Here is an 18,847-nt window from a genome sequence, read left to right as displayed (position 1 = left end):
ATGGTGTGGAGATTCTGTTCCTCATTCATCAAAGAGCTTCTGCTTGTCCATGATGACTACACTTTACCTTCCCATGATGTCCCAGAGTTCCTTTCTCCATATTCTTGTTAGCAATTAGATTCTGATATTTTGGTACTAGCCATCCCTGGCAGATTCAAGGTGGTATGGCACTGTAGGTTACTTGGTTTGTTTTGCTTTTGAGACAGCATGTCTGCATATCTCAGGCTGTCCTGGAACCCACTGAATTAGCCCAGAGTAGCCTCAAACTCATGATCTTCCTGCCTTGGCCTCCAGGATGATGGTGTTACAGCTTGTGCCACCATGCTGAACTCATTGTGGTTCTGATTATTTTTTAATCACGCTTTTAAAAATGGGACTGTATCATCATCCCGTTGCTTCAAGAGTTCATTTTCATGGCTTAGGGATTAGCTCAATGGTATACTGCATCAAGCATGAGGTACTGGGTTTAGTCCTCAGTGCCAACACACACACACACACACCCTAAAAATTTTTTTTGAGTTAGTTTTCACATACCTTTAATCCCTCTTTTATGTTACTCAGAAACCCACCCCAGCAAACAGGACCATGCAGCTACTCTGAGCTGATTGGGTGACTTAGCTCTCTACCCCTCGCCCCCAGCATCTGGGTGCAAGAGCTCCATGGATTATGTTTTTTACAATCTTGACTATTGGTGCTGGAGAGATGGTTCTATGGTTAAGGATGCTAACTCCTCTTGCAGAGGATCCAGCTCAGTTCCCAGCACCCACATCAGATGGTTCAAAAACCACCTACAACTCCCCTTCTAGGAGATCCAATGTGCCCTGGCCCCACAGGTATATGTACATACATGGTATACTTAAACCCATGCAGATACACAGCTACACATAAATTAAAATAATAAATATTTTTATTTAAAAGTTGTTGACTATCCCTTATCACTCCTTACCCCTGTCAACCCAGAGACCAAGGTCATCCTCAGCTGTATAGTGATTTCAGGGCCATTTATCTCCTGGTAGTTGAGCTACAGGGGACTCCATCACAAAAAAAAGAAAGAAAAAGAGAGAATTCAGTTTGTCATCTATATAATGATTTCACGTCTTTAAGAAATAAAGAAATATGTTTGTGGCTGGAACATAGCTCAGTGGTAAAGCCAGAAGAAGGCTTGTCTCTTAAATTTCTGCTCTCTTTGAGGCAGGAGGGAGAGGAAAGAGGAAGGAAGAAAAGGGGAAGGAAAGTCATTCTCTGCAGAATGAGTCATTCCTGAGCTAAGGGTAACTAAGGAGGTTCTGGGCTGTGAGAGGAAAGGAGTGTTAGGGGAAAGGTTGGTGAGAGTGACCACATAACAGTGCCCCTCGGAATTCCAAAAGTGCAGAAAGTGGTATTAACTGACTGCAGGAGGAACAACATCCTGTTGGTTTTTTCCTGAGTTTTGAAGTTAGCAAGAAGGGAAAAGAACAGCTTCCACCCCCCCTGCACCTTCCACAGCCCATGACTGCATATGTTCAAAAGGAAAGCGGATCCCTGGCCTGGGTCCTAGCACAGCCCGCACAGACAGGTCAGGACCCACCCCTCCCTGGCAAATGTCAGATGAGGTTTAGCTCTGGTGTTTGCAGCTTGCATGGGCTGGTGGTGGAGGCCTCAGAAACTGGGAGAGCCAGTGCACCTGGATGCACACAATGGTCCTGTCCTCCAGCCCTGTATTAACTAGGCCTGTCTCACAATGATGGGAATATATATCGTTGGAAACCTGAAACCCAATATTCCTCTTTTATGTGAGGCAGTCTTTAGAGACCTAAACCTCCTTTGAAATGTCCAGTGTGTTTAAATTAATGCAGTTTGGCTGGCTTGAAGATTGCAAATAGGTTAAGGCTAGATTTTGTTAGTAATTACTTTCTTCTATTGACAATAACTATTTCTTTAGAAATGACATTAACATTCTACAAAAACACAGCAGTAATCCAAAAGTTAATGTTCTGTTCACTTATAATTATATTTAATTCATATTTATGAGTTCATGGGAGGGAGGAATAAGAAAGAAATGAGTTAAAAATGTTACAGGAAAAACAATGTAAAAGAATTTTTTCTCTGAAAAATGTTCAAAGTCACTTGAAGAAAGAAAAGAATAATTTTTAAAACAGTTATATAAAATCATATTTTACTGACTAATGCTGAAAATCTGTGTTTTTATGAATTCTTAGTGGCACTGAACAAATTCAGCAGAGATTTTTCTCCATATTTTTCTTTTTCACTAACCAAAATACTAACATATTTATCATTGTGATATTTATTTCAGCAAGTCAGACTTGGGAGGGAGGATCCACATCTTCAGACCAAACAGGATATGTAGCTCTGTGTTGTTTCTTTGAATTGTCCACGAAGCCTGATGTATTATTAATGAATTAATTTCGTGGCGACGGAGGCCTGTGAATAGCGGCGTGTGAATGGGCAGTTGCCCGGTGGGGCCAGTTCTGGCTGCTGCCATTTACCATGTGTTGCACTATTGTGAAGTCTTCCCCAGCCGCAGGACAGTGCTCAGTTAATCCACCATGATGGGACCTTCACACCCTGAACCAAGGTGGTTGCCAGGGTCAGTCACTGTGATGATTCTGCCTGCTGTTAGTTTTCCCTGAACCAGGGGAGATGACCGTGTGAGAAGTGAAATGTCCTCAAAAGAGACCACAAACTGGTCAGCTTGGTGTTGGCCTCTGTTCCAGAATGGGGGCGGCTGTCTTCCTTCCTCCTGGAAATGGAAGCGTCTGGGCCCCTGAGATCCCTGATGTTCTGAGGTCCAGAGTAGCAGATGGCATTATGATTTTCCAAATCCTGGTGAACATTCGAACTGAACTTGTTCATTTCACAGTGTGTAGTTTTGTTTTGTTTTGTTTGTCATATCTCTCCCCCCTTTGTTCCTCTCATATTAACTAATTTTAAACTGATGCAGTATCTCCTTCAGCCAGATTTAAATTCCCTCCCTGTTAATTATTCTATGGAGCCAAGTGTAGCAGTTCCACATACAATCCCAAGCTTGCGATTGCGGATGATGGGCCTTTGGGTTTGGTTAAAAATGTAAGCAGATGCCACCCCAGCTCCTTCACCATGAGTCACTGAAGTTCTGGGTTCCCCTTATCCCTAGCTTGCAGTCAGGTGGCAAAGGGCAGTAATTATTCTAACAGTCGAGTGAACATTCAGGAGGACACACCGTGTGGCGTGTGGCGACTCGGACTCTGGGTTTACAGTGAATTCTCAGAGTCTGACTTGATGGTGTTCTGGCTTGTTGAGTTTTCAGGACACAGACCTGCCAGGTTCTTGTAGTTGAGCCGCATGTGTATGGATCCGGGTGTCTTTGTGCATCTGAGGGGTCTGCAGAGAGGGATTGGTCCTCCATTTCAGACCCCATGGAGAGTTATTTTTCTCTCCTGTTTTTGCTCACTATAGCTTGTGATATAGCTTTCATCTAAAGCAGCTTTTAATGGGCTACAGTCAGAACCTGGTGAAATGCCAGTTGCGTATATTAGCATGATAATGTGGGTCCTGGCTGCAACATGTGTAGCTGGACTTTTCCTGAGGAAAAAAAGCTTGACCTTACCAGTGTATGGAATTCAAGCACTATATGGGGACAAGGTAAAACCACAGGTAGGAGCCGCTGAATAATTACCTCTAGACCAGCCCGAGCAAGAGACTTCCCACGAGGGTGAGCTCATTTAATGGTCCCTAAAACTCAATCTTGTGCATGTCAGTGGTCACGCTTGATTATCTGCAGCAGTGTTTTTATGAAACGCGTTGGGAAGCCGCAGAGTGAGGATAGTAGCGGGTTCTGCTTTCGTAATGAAGCCCCATCGCTGTGAGACAGTGTGCTTTCTGCGGCTGTGCCTGAGCTGCAGGCGAGGGAGAGGGGTGTGGCTGGGAGTGGGGGCGGGCATGCTGTTCACACAGGTACCTCTACATAGTGCCACTCCTGTAGCCTGTGAGCAGCAAGAGACCCAAAATAAAAAGGGAAAAGATGCTCGCTGGCTGGGAAGGGAGCCATCTCAGACACGGTTTAGAAAATGAACCCACTTTCCAGTTCTGTTTTCAAAGAATTTTCTGAAATACCCAATCTTTGCCATGTTTAGGAAGTCTCTATGTGAGTCTTTTAAATAACAGCAAAATAATGAGACTGAGTGATCTGGTTCATAGTGACGTTGATGACAAGCATGTTTCTCTGTTTTCACCATTGTGTTGAGGAACTTCTAAAATGTATGTGACTGAAAAGCTGTCTGTGACATCCGTTTCGATTACCTAAGATGAATTCCTTTACACCTGTTCTCTTGTATGGCCTGGGTTCTTAGAAGCCATCTGGTGGTGGTGGTCTCTTGGCTGACAGCTGGTTCCCTTGACTGAAGGGTTTATGGGCAGGGTGGAGGTTTTGGTAGTTAGAATTCAGGCCTTCAGCCCCTGGTCCCAGGTCCATCCAAGACAAGTAGAATGAACTGCTAGTGTCAAGCCAGACCCAGCAGACAGAACTTCACACCAAAATGCCCACACGTGTCATTTGTCACATCTGGCAACCCCAGGCATGGGGTGACCCAGGGTGGAAATTGAATCATCCTTCACTCGCTCCACTCAGGCCTGATGTAGAGTGGGGTGGGTAGGAGAGGACTCTGGGCTCCAGCTGAGCCTTCAGAGGTGTCCTCTCTGCCGATGTCTTCGCAAGCCTTGGTAATGCAGAGCCTCGTTCCCACCCCAGTGCTGGCCTCGAACACTCCCAGGAATGGGCAAGTTCATCTCAGCATGGAATAAAGAATGTACTTCAGATCATGAAGTGGCCATGCTCTAAATAAACTCTACATCTGACAGTTGGACCTTGCTGACTGTCGGACAGTGCTGATCTGCTGAGGCATGGCTGGTCCGTAACAGGGTAGCTAACCAGCCAGGAACACATGTGCCCCTCTTCCTACCTGTCCCCCTCCCTTTCCTGGCAGAGCCGTGACAGCAAGAAGTGTACAAATAAGAACCTGAAGCACTTTTGAAATATTAAAACTTGACTAATTTCCCATAATGCTCCATAACACTTTTTTTAATCTGTGTGTGCGTATGTGAACATGTGTGTGTATTTATGTACACATGTATGTAGGTGCACACACCTGTGTGAGCACTGCAGCTAGAAGAGGTCTCTGGGTGTCCTGCTCTCATTTTTTACTGTGACAGGGTCACTCACTGAGCCCAGAGTGATGATGGCCAGCAGAGCCAGTGATCTTCTTGTCCCAGCACCATTACCGCACATATGTAGGGCCGGGGATGCAGCTACATATGACAGACCACATCCTACTTTTTGTGCCGGTTCTTGGGATTTGAACTCAAGACCTCATACTTGCACAGCAATCCCTCTTATCCACTGAGCCCATCCACCCAAGACCTCAACTACCCACTGCACAGGAAGCTTTTGGTTTATAGACTGGCTTTTGTCTACACACATATTTAACAAAAAGAGGGATTCTAATTTTCTTCTCTTTAGTTGTTGGATTTTTATTTATTAAAGATGGGGGTCTGTATATTCCAGGTTGGTCTGGAACTTCCTAAGTAGCCAAGGATAGCCTTGAACTTCTGACCCTCCTGCCTCCACCTTCCAAGTGCTGGGCTTGCAAACATGTACCACCACACCCATTTTTTCGTGATGCTGTGGATATAACCCAGGGCTTAAAACATCCTAGGCCAACATTGTAGCATCTGGGCTACATCCCTGGCCCCAGATTTTCATTTTTAAACCAACTAGGTTTCCTCCCCAGGAGAGTACAGATTGTCCAGTGAATTCTGCCAGTCATCACACAGAGGTGGCAACCATAAGGAATGAACAGTGAGGATCAAAAACCAATTTGGGATCTGACAGCAAAATGCTATTGTGCCTGACCTGAAGCCACTGGAATTACAAATAACCTTTGACCCAGCCCCATGAGTAGAAATGGCGTGATCTTAGAGAGCTGTGATAATTAGTGTGAGCCACAGGATCTAACACTAGTTCTGTTTGGGCCAAGCCACAGGAGCATCAGACTTGAATTAAAAGACTTACCCCTAAATGTGGAACATGATTCAGTGTTAGCTCCATGTGATTCTCTAATATTAACTACTTATTGTCTTGGTGCTGTAGCAATGATATATCTCAAAGCAGGCCAACATGGTGATACATACCTTTAGTTCGAGGCCAGCCTATCCTATATAAAGAGTTCTAGGACAGTCGGGGCTCTGTGGAGAGACCCTGTCTCAAAATAAATAGATAAAATAAACTTAGAAAGCTTCCTCTTTTGTGTATGTGTGTGAGGAGAGGGGTACAGGCACATGTGTGTAAGGTGTGCACACGTGACTCGAGGCCAGAGGGGCTATCTGGTCAGGAGTCCTTCAGTACTCTCCTCCTTATTCCTTTGAGGCAGGGTCTCTCACTGAGCCTGGCACTCAACAGTTTTCGGCTAGGCTGACAGCAGCCGGCCCTAATGATCACCCTGTGTGTCTTCACCAGTGCTTGGGTTGCAGGTATTTGCAGGACGTGCCACGGGTGCTGGGGTCTGCAGTCCTTATCCTTGTGTGCCACAGAGTCATACATCTCTCCAGCCCCTCCCCCACTTGAAGACTTGACTGCATTTTATTTAACATTGGCCTTAGAACTCACAAAGTTAATACCACTGTGGTTTAGTTATCCCTGTCTTCCATATGTCAATAAGATAAAATCTTTGTTTGGAGGGACATCTGTTTCTGTACAACTAGAAATGTTGAAGGTGCTCTCCGGGAGTGAGGAAGGCAGTTGAGCAGAGGCCCACATCTGCCATCCTCTGGTGGTAGTGTCAGTCACCCCCGTGCCAGACTCATTGTCTTTGATGTGGTAGGTGCTGGCTTGAGAAAATTGTCATATGACTGAGGAAATATATAATTTACCATTTGAGGTGGTACTTCATACTTATGCCTAGTAGTATGTGAATGACCCACCACATTGTTGTAAAAGTCCATTGTCATCTTTAATTCTGCATGAATATAAAACTGAAGTCCTTAAAAGTATTTTCTAAACAAAGGCCCTTCAGTCTCTTTCCAGTTGTGACAAAGCAGAAGTCTAAGAATTTGAGGTTCACAGGAATTTTTTTTATAGTCTTTTCTCTTTAGGCATTCTCAATATAGTTTTAGATTCACATGCAGTTGGAGATGGTAGACATACCTACTTCCTCATTTACAGTTCTCATAGGACTAACACAGTATGGCAACCAGGAAGCCAGCGTGGGCACAGATCTGGGTGCTGGCTTTATTCAGATTTTACAATATAACGTGGTTAATGGTGGGGTTGGGGGCTTTAGAGATAAACATTAAATGGCACAGGTCCTTTCAAAGATTTATTTTTATTTTTTAAATTATGTGCATGTGTGCATGTCTACATAGATTTATGTATATGAGTGCAAGTGCCCGTGGAGGACAGAAGAGGGGGTCAGGTCCCCTGGAATTGGGGTTACAGTGCTAGGAACCAAATCTCTAGAAAAGGATCCCCATGCTCTTACATGCAGAGCCATCTTTCCAGTCTCACAGAGATTATTTTAAAGCCAAGAAACATGGTTTTCAAAGAAGATATCCTTTAAAAAAAGTGACCTCTCTTTTAAGTCAGTTGTTTCAAAAGCATTTTCTCATTTATGCTTTCTGTATCTGGAGTACCCACCTTCCGGCCCTTGTAGTCACAAGTGTGTTCATTGTGACTTACTCTGTGTGTGAGCTGGAAGCAGCTGTGGTTAGGACTGGATGTCTTTAAGCCTCTTCCTCTTCCACCTCAGTGAGTGTGTAGGTACAGAGAGAGAGAGAGAGAGAGAGAGAGAGAGAGAGAGAGAGAGAGAGAGAGAGCGCGAGAGAGCTTTTCTGCTGCTTGCCTTTTTTTTATGCCTGAGTACCTTGCTGACAAGTGCTAATAACAAAATACCCAGAGAGAGAGAGAGTCCAGTTGAAGTTGGCACACATTAAACATTCCGGACTTGTCCCTTTGCTCAGAGATTGTGCATAATTAATAATTAAACAGTTTCGGTTGTAATGGGTTGACCTCCCTGAACTGTTCATTACTCACAAGGCAAAGGCATCATTCAAACTTTTTTCCCAGTGTCCTTCGCTGTTCTCTGGTGTGCGGCCTGCCTGTGTTCAGTTGTTTAGCAGAAGGAACTTACCAGATAGTTTTGAAACCTCTGAGACTGGCAGACTGTCCCCTGCATGCCCAGAACTGCTTACTGAACTGCTTCATGGCGGCTCCTGTCACTTAGCGGCTGCCTGCTCGGTGGCTGGATCCAGCTTGTGTTCCTTAGCAGGATTCTAAAGTTGTTTTGGGATTCAAGCCTCGGATTAAAGCTTTTGGCTAAGGTTGTGCCTACTCTTGTGGTCCAGACTTTCATGCTTAGATGCTCACAGAAAACTTGTAAACAAGAAATCCCTTATGGTGACATGCAGTACCCATTTGTACTGCCCATCCCTCCCGGTTTCCACCAGCATCTCTGAGGTGGTAGTGTTCCGGCTTCTTCAGTCAACATGTGTGTTTTCCAATGCAGTTCTCCCTCTTGCCTGAGCCCAGTTCACAAGAGGATGTTTTTGATATGTAGCATCTCCTTTACTGGAGTCTCTGAATCCCTCGAGATGGGTCTCAGTCCCCTCCAACCCACCCCCCATGATAGGATGCTTTCCCTTCTGGTGCACCCTAGGGAAACCAGAACCCAAATTTTAGTGTGTGCCTGACCCCTCTCCTTCCCTAAAATTGGAACAAAATAAGCAGATTTTTTTTTTTTTTTTTGGAAGCTGAGGACCAAACCCAGGGCCTTGGGCTTGTTAGGCAAGCACTCTACCACTGAGCTAAATCCCCAACCCCTTTATTTTCTTTAAAAAAGAAAAGAAGAATAACCAGGCAGTGGTGGTGCATTCCTTTAATCTCAGCGTCTGCCGTCAGAGGCAGGCGCATCTCTGAGTCCATGGCCAGCCCGGTCTACAGAGTGAGTTCCGGGATGGCCAGAGCTGCACAGAGAAACCCTGTCTAAAAAGAAGAAGAAGAAAGGAAAAGAGGAGCTTGAAAAGATCTCTGGAGCAGCATGAATGTTCTCTTCGTGTGTTAGCAGCCTGCTTTTGTGGACTCCCAAGCTCTCTGGGGGCCACCTTTGCCCCTGCATGTGTGGTTCCCTCCACCCACCTTCTAGCCAGCCCTCTGCTTCTCAGAACAGCCTTCCTTGAGGCAGGGAAGAGACGTGGATTTTAAAATGAAAAAGGAATATGTGGCAGCATACACATGAGATGAGACTGTCCCCCACACGTCTCCAATGAGTGATTTCTTCCAGGCCCCTCTGAGATGAGAGTCTGCTCTCTGTGGCTCTCCAAATTCAACATGGGCTGCTGTTTTCAGAAGTAAAATAAATTATTCACGGCCTCCACCCGGTGTTCCACAGTTTTATAATATGAGGGACGTAACAAGCTATAATATTAGGTCTTAAATAAAATTAAATATCAGTACAAGGTGCTGCGTGTCTCATCTCCCTTCTGCTGTGTGAAAGTGACACCTTCATCAAGCTGCCCAGTCTCTGACTCAGAATTGACTTTTGGCATTCCACCTTGAAGCGAAGGCTACATTAGCGTCATGTTTTATACAGGAGCTTTGTAGAAATCCAGTCCAGAAGTTTAACCATCTTGGTAAATATTCAGCCACATTGACATTAAGCTTTATTTTCCTAAATACTGCCTTTGAAAACAACTACTCAGCAGTGTTTGGTGGCGCACGCCTTTAGTACCAGCACTCAGGAGGCAGAGGCAGGTGGATCTCTGTGAGTTCGAGGCCAACCAGGGCTTCAGAGTAAGAACCCTGTCTTGAAAAATAATAAATAAATAAATAAAGCAACTGCCACTCAGATAGTTGGAGTACCATGCATACATCCAAGAAAGAAAAGGTCCATGCAGGGATAATTAGAGGCATTTCTTCTTAGATCAGAGTTCTTTTTTTTTTTTTCTTTTTGCATTTTTGACTTCTAACTACTTTCTCAATCATGGTTGTTGAAGACACTAACATGTCATTTCTGGATTTTCTTTGTCTTTTTTCTGGGACAGGGTCTCACTATGTAGCCTTGGCTGTCTGGGAGATCACTATGTAGACCAGCTTGGCCTTAAACTCAAGAGATCCATCTACCCCCTGGGACTGAAAGTGTATCCTAATCAACACGCCCAGCTAAAATTGTCATTTCTTGACCCAGTCGAGACACACACACACACACACACACACACACACACACACACACACAGAGCTTCCCTCAGAGCAGACCTGGTCGGAAATTGATACCTTGTTTTGTTTTTGCTTTTCAAATCACTGGGACGTCTGTGGCCATTTTGCCAGAGTGTCATGGAGGCCGTTCCGCTAATGTGGGTCTTGCGGCTCTTGAGTAGTCCCTTCCTCCTGCTCTGTGTATTGCCTGTGAGTGATGCTTTGAACTTGATGAGCTTTTATTCACACTCCTTCCCTTTGTTTTCTTTCCTTCTGAAAGGCTTTCTCTACTGATGACAATCTCAAGTCTGGAAGTGTGGCCGTCCCCTCCCTCTCTTGCCTCCACTGGATGAATAAATTCAGAGGGTGCCCTTGTAAAAGCCAAGACATATCTTGTTCATCTTCTCACACACACACACCTTTTTTTTTTTTTTTTTTTTTTTTTTTTTTTTTGGCTGCCTTGGCCCTCTCAGTTCCTTTTGATTTAATTGTATTTTCCAGCAGTTTCCAAATTGTTTGAATCGGAAACAAAGCCTTAATAAGAGTTCTAGTTAATTTTCTGTCTTGTAATTACCGATCTCATTTTTCTGATAATTGGCCACAGCAATTATATGTATATTTACTAATCACGTAGGAGGCTGTGCGGTTGTGTCTCTCTGCCATTGATAATGACACACATAGTGCAGAGGTGCTTTTATCTTCTTCTCCTTTCCACTACATCAAAGCTATTTCCTCCCGTTCTCCATAATGAATACATGCATGCATTTGACACAGTTGTGTGCTAGAGAAATTGTTTGGCTCCCACCAAATGCTGCATGCTCTGAGTTCCTAGCCTGCAGCGCTGGAAGGTTGTATGTAATGATATATTGCTCATCCAAATGGCCAAAGCACTCCAAAGCACAGTGAGATTAAAATAAGTCATTCCTTTGTTAATTTAAATAGGTGCATGTATCATACTTTGCGGGGCACTTTGTGTAGGGATGTCAGGGAGGGGAAAAGGCGCCGAAAGGTATTTTTAATAGCAAATGAGAATAGATGAGAATGGAGTCATTTGCAGCTGCCTACTTTATGTGGCTCTCTTGTTCCAACTGTAGGCCTAATGAGATGACTGTTGAAGCACTCTGCAGTGTAATTTCATTACATCCTGAGCTGCCACGCTATCAACACAGCGGCGCTCTCTGTCACTCGGGGAAAACCTCCTAAATTCTTAAAGCCTTCCTCTGCGAACGGCAACGGGCTCCTCTCCCTGGGTCACGAAGCCCAGGCAGTTGTTGCTCTGCAGTTTTCTGCTCGCTCACTCCCACCGCCACTCCTGGTTTTTTTTTTCCGTCCGGTCTCCCGGAGGTGGTCGTTTCTCATCATGTCCCCAATTCACGGGCTTCCTGACACACCAGTCGGCCCAGGCTGGCAGAAAGGCTGAAATGCCTTCTCAGGAAACAACTCACCCTCCAAAGTGTCTGTCTTTTAAATTAAAACACACAAAAGCACGGTGCAAATATACAGCGAGGCGCAAGCAGTTAGGAGCAGTCAGATACACAAATAAAATGTAAGTAACAGGAAGTGTAAATAAATAGCAAATCCAGGAAAAGAAACAAAGGTCAGAACAAGAATAATTTCCCAGCTCTTTGTTAATTACAAGACCATTTGTGTGTTACTTAAATAATCATTAATTTCTCATTTACACTTTCCCTACCTTCCTTCCTACCCTGTGGCTATCATTGTCCTTTTTTCACCTCCCCCTCTCCGCTCTGTGCTTCTCACCATTGTCAAATGTGTGGGGCTCGAAATTTGGCATCTCTGCTTCCCTGTGTGGAGGAGGGTTCAGCCAGGCCTTTTAATTGGATGAGGCCTTCCGCCATTCCAGCTCCTCTGTGAGGTGTGGGTAGAGGGTGGAAGAGGAAAAAAGGGGAAAATAAAAACCAAAACTGTTGTTGTGACTTTGGGTGACTTGTTTCCTCCTCCCTCCCAGGATTCACCAGTCCTTCCGCTTGGCGAGTTCTCGGAGCCGTTTGTACATTTCATCACTCAGTGGTGAGTCCCCGTTTGCAAGCCCGTCATGCCCTCAATGTAAATGATACATGCCATTAACTCCGAGGCTCCCTGAGACCTTGTGACTCTCCCTGCTTCCTTTCGGAGACGGGAGGGGCTTCTGGGCCTTGGGCAGCTGGGGCAACAAAGCCAAGAAATTGTTTAAATTATGTAAATGTTATTTACACAAGGGTTGTGGGTGAATTTCAGAGCCCCCCTCCCAACTTAGTAAACTACTGAGAAGGGGACTCCTCCAACACAGGCACTGTTGCCGGCCTCTGAATTTTCTTCCCAATATACATCATTTCATCGCCCTATTGATGGACCTGTGAAGCTTTTTTTAATGTAACCTCGTTAGCCATAAAACTGCCTGTTCCTTAGCCAAAGCAGCCGTTTATTAATTCACCTGATTCTCAGTAAATACCTTGCCTTGAGTCTGTTTTAAACACAATCCTAGGGTCACGCCTCACTGAAGTTTGATGTTAAAGATCACAGAGACCTTTGTTGAGCCCACTCCAACCCTCGAGGGACTGAGAGGAAATCCAGGATTTTGCACAAGGGGTCGTTGGAGCCTCCTAGCAAGGCCTTATCATTTTATCCTGAAGAAACAGAAGGTTTTCAACCCAGGGTTCTTTTTCAGCCCTCTGCCTTTTGCCTCCCGGCAGGACACATCTTTCTTTTATTAGCCCTTTCTCCATGTCCCCAATCTTGCTGGGCTCCAGTGGGGTGGCCTCAGGGGGCCAGTTGCTCTGGTGCCCTCAGGCTCACCCCAGCATGGGGAATTACCCCAGAGAGAGGAGACAGATCGGGGACACTGGAATGGTGACCTCCAGAGCAGGAGGCAGGACACACCAAACATTCTGCAACTCCTTCATAACTCCCTGGCTTCTCTCCCTCCTTCCCCCTTCCTGCAGGGTGCACAGGCAGCCCCTGCCAGGAGAAGCCGTTTGCTCTGGGGCCATTCAAGGTGGTGTGGGCAGCTGCTCAGAGTCCTCGCTCAACTAGAATGGCTGTGCACTGTCCCCTCCCCCTCTCATGATCCATCTGATGGTTACACAAAAGTGAAACCAAGAAATATTCCTTAATATAAATGTCAAGCTTTATCACCTTTTTGACTGAGTGTGATATGTTACCTCTTAATGAAAATGTCTCATAGGGTTTATATTCCACCAGAAAAAAAATGAGGAAGAAAATTTCCCCCAGATCTAAAAATTGTAATTGCTTCTATTTACTTAAAATACTTATGTCATATTCTGTAGCTTCTAGAAACTATTTTTACTCCAAAAATCTTTTGTTTTCAAAGCATGCCTTACTTGGGGAAAATGCTTATTAATTAAACACCAGGCTCATGAGCTCTTGAAGCTCATTATAACTGTGCGTTAGAGCCCTGGTCCAGAAACAGATTAATCTCTTAATTTCCTACACATGCAATTCCTGAAAACACTCAGAAGTACATCATGTCCCACTAGATGCAGAAATTAGGAAACAAACTGCAGTTTCGGGCTGCCTGGAGCCCGGACTTTGGGCATCACAGAGAGAGGTTGGATTTCTGCGTGGTCTCTGTGTGGTCTGAGACCAGCTTGGAGGTGGAGTGAGCCAGGCACCCGGGGAGAACAGTGTGTGAAGCTTTACCACCCTCCCATCCAAAACATTAATTGGCTGTTATATAAAAGTTTTCTGGAGACAAGAAGGGTAACCTGTGTTAAAGTCTCCACAGATGTCAGCTGAAACAGAAGGGATCCTGGGTAATAGCCTTGTTTTCCCAAGAGATACAGCTACTTTGGAATGTCAGATTAGGACTGTTACCAACTCCACTGGCGAGACAGCTTGAATCACTTGCTAATGGATGCAGCATTTGAGAGGTGCATATGGTTATTTATAAAGAAGGCAAATGTCCTCGATGTCATTAATGGTTCATAGCTATGGTTCTTGTTTACCAAATGATCATTAATTCTCTCTATTAAAAAAAAAAGTATTGTCAGAAAATTCACGGTCTCTTTCCTGACTTCATCTCACAAATGCTGTGAGTATAGAACAAACATGGCCACAGGTAGGCAGTTGCCCACCATCACCTCTGTACCATTTGGTCCTTCATCACATAGCTAAGTACATGCAGCTGCTACTAATTGGAGCTTCTGGAGAGAAGACAGGAAAGAGTTTGCGTGAACAATGTAATTCTTTAAAGGGCTTAACTAAACTTAACTGTCTCACAACTGTGAAATGAATTAGCACCTTGCATCTTAGCGAAAATAAATGCAAGTCAAGAAGAGGTGTAAGGAGCCATCTGTGGTCTTGTGGCATCGTCTATACTTCTGACATTTATTTACAGCTCACCATTGAGCGCCAGAACCAGAGGGTTTTCTCATGTGACCTGACTGTCACCATCCTTTTTTCCTTCTTACCCCAATGACCAAAACAGAACTATATTGTTCCTCGAATTTAAGATTGAAATAAGTTGGCAACTGAGTCAGGAAGAAGAAAATCCACAGTGATTTCAAAAATAGAATTACAGGACTAGAGGGATGGCTCAGTGATTAAGAGCACTTGTTGCTCTTGCAGAGGATCTGGGTTCGGTTCCCAGCACCCACAGGGTAGTTCCCAACTACCTATAACTCCAATCCCAGGGTATCTGACACCTCTTCTGACCTCTGTGGGCTCCAGGCATGCATATGCTACACATACGTACATGCAGACAAACACACACATAAAATAAATAAATCTTTTAAAAAGAGAATTACAATAACTTATCTTTACTTCAACAGTAACTTGAATAAAAGAATTCTGTTTCACAATGTCCCCAGAAGTCAAGACCAGCATAAGATCAGGAATGTGTGTTAGTACTTTGGACAAGCATTGAGCTGATGGATTTGCTCTTGGTTATCAGTTGGCTTAGTGGCCGCACCAGAATCTGCTGATATTTTAACTACTGTCTGCACCCTTTGGCCTGCCAGCACTGACTTAGCTCAGCCACGGCAGCCAAATGTTGGTTTTAACTAAGTCTCTATCATTCTATGTACCAATAAAGACTCGGGAGTCAGATGTTGGGGTGAAAACCTGCTAGATCAGAGAAGCCAAAAAGCAACCAGCTGATCCTTCCTTTCTGGCCAGAGATCCAGCAAGAGAAGTGTCTCTCCACTCCCCCAAACAGAAAAGACCGCTGAATGTCTAAGTCCCTCCCTACTCCTTTCTGTGTGTCTCTATCCATATTCCTGGCTCCTCTGACTTCTCTGTGGCTAATTCCTGTCACCTAGTGTCTGGCTCCACCCCCTGGTCCAAGGATAACTTTATTAACACAGTCTTGGAGTTTCACACTGTGATCAAATATCCGGCAACATTTTGCAAACATTCAAATTCCAGCAGAAACAGGGGTGGAAATTAACAGCAAAAAATAATAATAAATATGAATGAGGGTCTTTTGTCTTCCTACTGCAGCATGAGAAAACAGCCCAAAGAAAGACCAGCGCCCGAGGAACTGATGGTAAGTGAAATCTTCTTAAGTGTCTTAGAGTTCTCCAGGTCAGGGTTTATGTTCAGCATTACAACAGAGCCTGGCGTGAGGGCTGGAGATGTGGTTCACTTGGTAGAGCACTTGCCCAGCATGCTCAGAGCACTGGGATCTATTGACAGCACCTAATAACCTAGCATGGTTGTGGCATTTGAGAGGTAGAAGCAAGAGGATCTGAAACTGAAGGACTATCCTTGGCTCTAAGTGAGGCTAGCCTTTGATACATAAATCTGCCCCAACCCCAGCCTCCTTAAGACCAGGACATTTAAACAATCCATAGTCAACATTACTTACTTTACTGGGTAGGGTTTTTCTTATTTTCTTTCCGTGCTGGAGACTGAACCTAGGGTCTCCTGCATACCAAGCAAGCACTCGCCTACTGACCCATATTCCCAGCCCTGGGTAGGTTTTTCTGAAGCTCAGACCCTTGAACTTAAGTTTCACTTTTGAAAACCCCACCATTTTGAAGCTTCATGAAGAACTCTCGTCATCTGCTTCATTCAAGGGTCACAACTTAGTGCATTGGCTGTTACTGCCTTTCAGAAGTCCCAGGGCTGGTGACAGAAGACAGCAAAAGAAGTTTGTAATGTGTGGTGCGGTCCTCCGGAGAATCATGAATGTAGTGTAGGATCCTCTTGATTCACGTGGAATGAAATGAGATCAGTTCACTGTGAATCTTTGGTCTTTCCTCAGAAACAGATACTGTGAGGTGGCTGGTGCTATGTTCCCAGCTCCAAGGCAAGCTTGCTTTGATTGCAAATGACAGTTTTTATTCAAGCAGGGAAAGGAACAGAGATGGTCCCTTTTCAATTCCCAAATGGTCCTTCACTTACTACCGACCGTTGATGTGAGCGGTTAGAAGGGTGCTGGGTGGAGCGTTAGTAACAGTGGGTGTGATCTGCTCTGCCTGGCACTTGGGATGCCTCTGTCTACAGGTGACTGCAATCAGCCAACCTCGGCCTTTTGAAACAAGGTGCATTTTACTCTTTTGGCTCAGAGGGTTTTATCGTTTGGATCTTGTTCTAAGCACCCAACTTCTGTGTACTACAGTCCATCTTCACATAGGCATGTCCCTTTGATGTCACTGGCAGGTACATTTCTCTTTCATGTCACACTGGACTAGGTCTCACTTTTCTTAAAAGCGTCAAATTAAAAGTTCATTCCCAAAACCTTTGCAGTTTCTAACTGTGGGTCTTGTGTCCAGACTGAAGGTAGGGTTGGGGGTTTTGTTTGGTTTGCTAGTTAAGTGGTTTGGAGGTTTTATTGTTTGTTTGTTTGGTCTCTGATGGTTTGGAAGATCTTGCAGTTAGTCACATTTGAGAAAGTCTGGAACAGGTTCAAGAAATGGAGACTCATTTACCTGGTCATTATTGTGCTATGGCTGGATAACTCGGCTATTAAACAAAGAAAAGGGGTTTCATAAAGCAGATATCTGTGGGCAAGTGCATGTTCGATGCTGCGGTGAGCTGGCCACTTATAAATAAAACATCTGCAGATCATGTGTACACCCATAAATGCATATGGATGTATGTTGAGTAAGGAAGGCCCCCCTGAGGAAGAGGATACAAGTCATAAAAATAAGGCTAAAGGGTGGGCACTTCGCTTTTTAATCCCTTCTGTATGCTGTTCCATCTTTTTAATTAACAAATATATATTTTAAAAAATAATAAAGAAAAACGTAGTCACAGGCAACACCTTCCTGTACTTAATTTTCTCTTTAACAGTACTCACTATTGAGATTTGGGTGAAATTTATCCCCAGAGGTCTGGCAGAAGTGAGGCAAACCCTTGTTTGGTAGAACTTGGTGAAGAGGGAGCAAACAGTGGGGAGATGGCCGCAGCCAGTGGTCAAGGTGATGGAGACCTGCCTGTCAGCTTCTGGTTAAACACCAGACACAGGAGGGGGTCCTGGTCTGGAGCCTGAGTCACATCCTAGAGATCCCATCTTAAGGAACCCTTTCTTTACTCCTTGTAACATACTAGGACTTTAATTTTCTCTTTTTTTTGAGGGGGGGGGGTTCGAGACAGGGTTTCTCTGTGTAGCTTTGCACCTTTCCTGGAACTCACTTGGTAGTCCAGGCTGGCCTCGAACTCACAGAGATCCGCCTGGCTCTGCCTCCCGAGTGCTGGGATTAAAGGCGTGCGCCACCACCGCCCAGAGACTTTAATTTTCCCTTTACCCTCTCTGCCTGCAACCTATTTGATGGTGCTCCCATCTGAAGACAAGGGCCTCCTCTGGAATACAAGGATTATCGCCCATTTGTCACTGTGGGTGAGGGCCTGTGCCTTTTGAAAAAAAAAAAAAAAAAAAAAAAAAGAGCAATTTATCTCCCACAAGTACAGTAACCCCAGCCAGCAGGGTGCCAAAGAGGGGTATACTTGGGCTATGTCAGCGGCGGGGCCCACATAATTGTCAGAATTTCCCTGTGGGTCAGCATCTTCCGAGTTATAGGAAGAAAATCAAAGATGAGGTACTTGAAAAGATAGTAGTTATTGATTCCCCATTTGGAAACTCTTGCGTGAACTCCAGGTGTGGCTGTGACTGGGAACACAGCATGGCCCTGCCTGAATAAATCTGAATGCAGGACGGATGGTCCAGATCACCCTGGACCCAGGACCTGGCCATGCATATAGCAGCATTCAGACTTTGTATTTAGTTGAATAACTTTACAGACCTAAGTACCTAATATCAAGCCTTAAAAATCATTGTCCATGTCATTCTAAGATTAAACGTGAAACTCAAGGTTGACCAGACTGGCCTGGAACTCACACAGATCCACTTGTCTTTGCCTCCCATGTGCTGGGATTAAAGGTGTGGGCCACCACCACCCAGCACAAGGTTAAATTCTTAAGGCCATTAAAATGCATATACATTTCAGTGTATAGCTGCTAAACTTTATTCTCTGTTGTTCTTCAGATCAGATAGCTGTATGCCGTAAATGGAAGTCTTATAAAGCTGGACCAAGGAACTTTTAGAATGCTTGCATGTAAGGGACCAAAGACCATATACTGGGCACAGTTTTCTGGTGCACAGACCTTAAACTGCATGCAGAATGCACTCACACTGGTCATGTTGCTTCATACCTGTCACCAGTG

The 18,847-nt window shown here is 44.7% G+C and overlaps 1 protein-coding gene across 2 annotated transcripts in view; it reads left to right on the top strand.

Annotated features, from left to right (window-relative positions):
- Positions 1–18,847, top strand: part of Map2k5 (mitogen-activated protein kinase kinase 5) — a 238,473-nt gene that overhangs the window by 189,571 nt on the left and 30,055 nt on the right. For both annotated transcript variants that reach the window (XM_059268067.1, XM_059268066.1), the window contains 2 exons: positions 12,189–12,250; positions 15,680–15,725. In XM_059268067.1, coding sequence (XP_059124050.1) covers positions 12,189–12,250; positions 15,680–15,725 — 108 coding nt within the window. The remainder of the gene's footprint in view (positions 1–12,188; positions 12,251–15,679; positions 15,726–18,847) is intronic.

Source organism: Peromyscus eremicus, chromosome 7, assembly GCF_949786415.1.
Source record: "Peromyscus eremicus chromosome 7, PerEre_H2_v1, whole genome shotgun sequence".
Taxonomy (NCBI): Eukaryota; Metazoa; Chordata; class Mammalia; order Rodentia; family Cricetidae; genus Peromyscus; species Peromyscus eremicus.
This window is presented reverse-complemented; position numbering and strand designations above follow the sequence as displayed.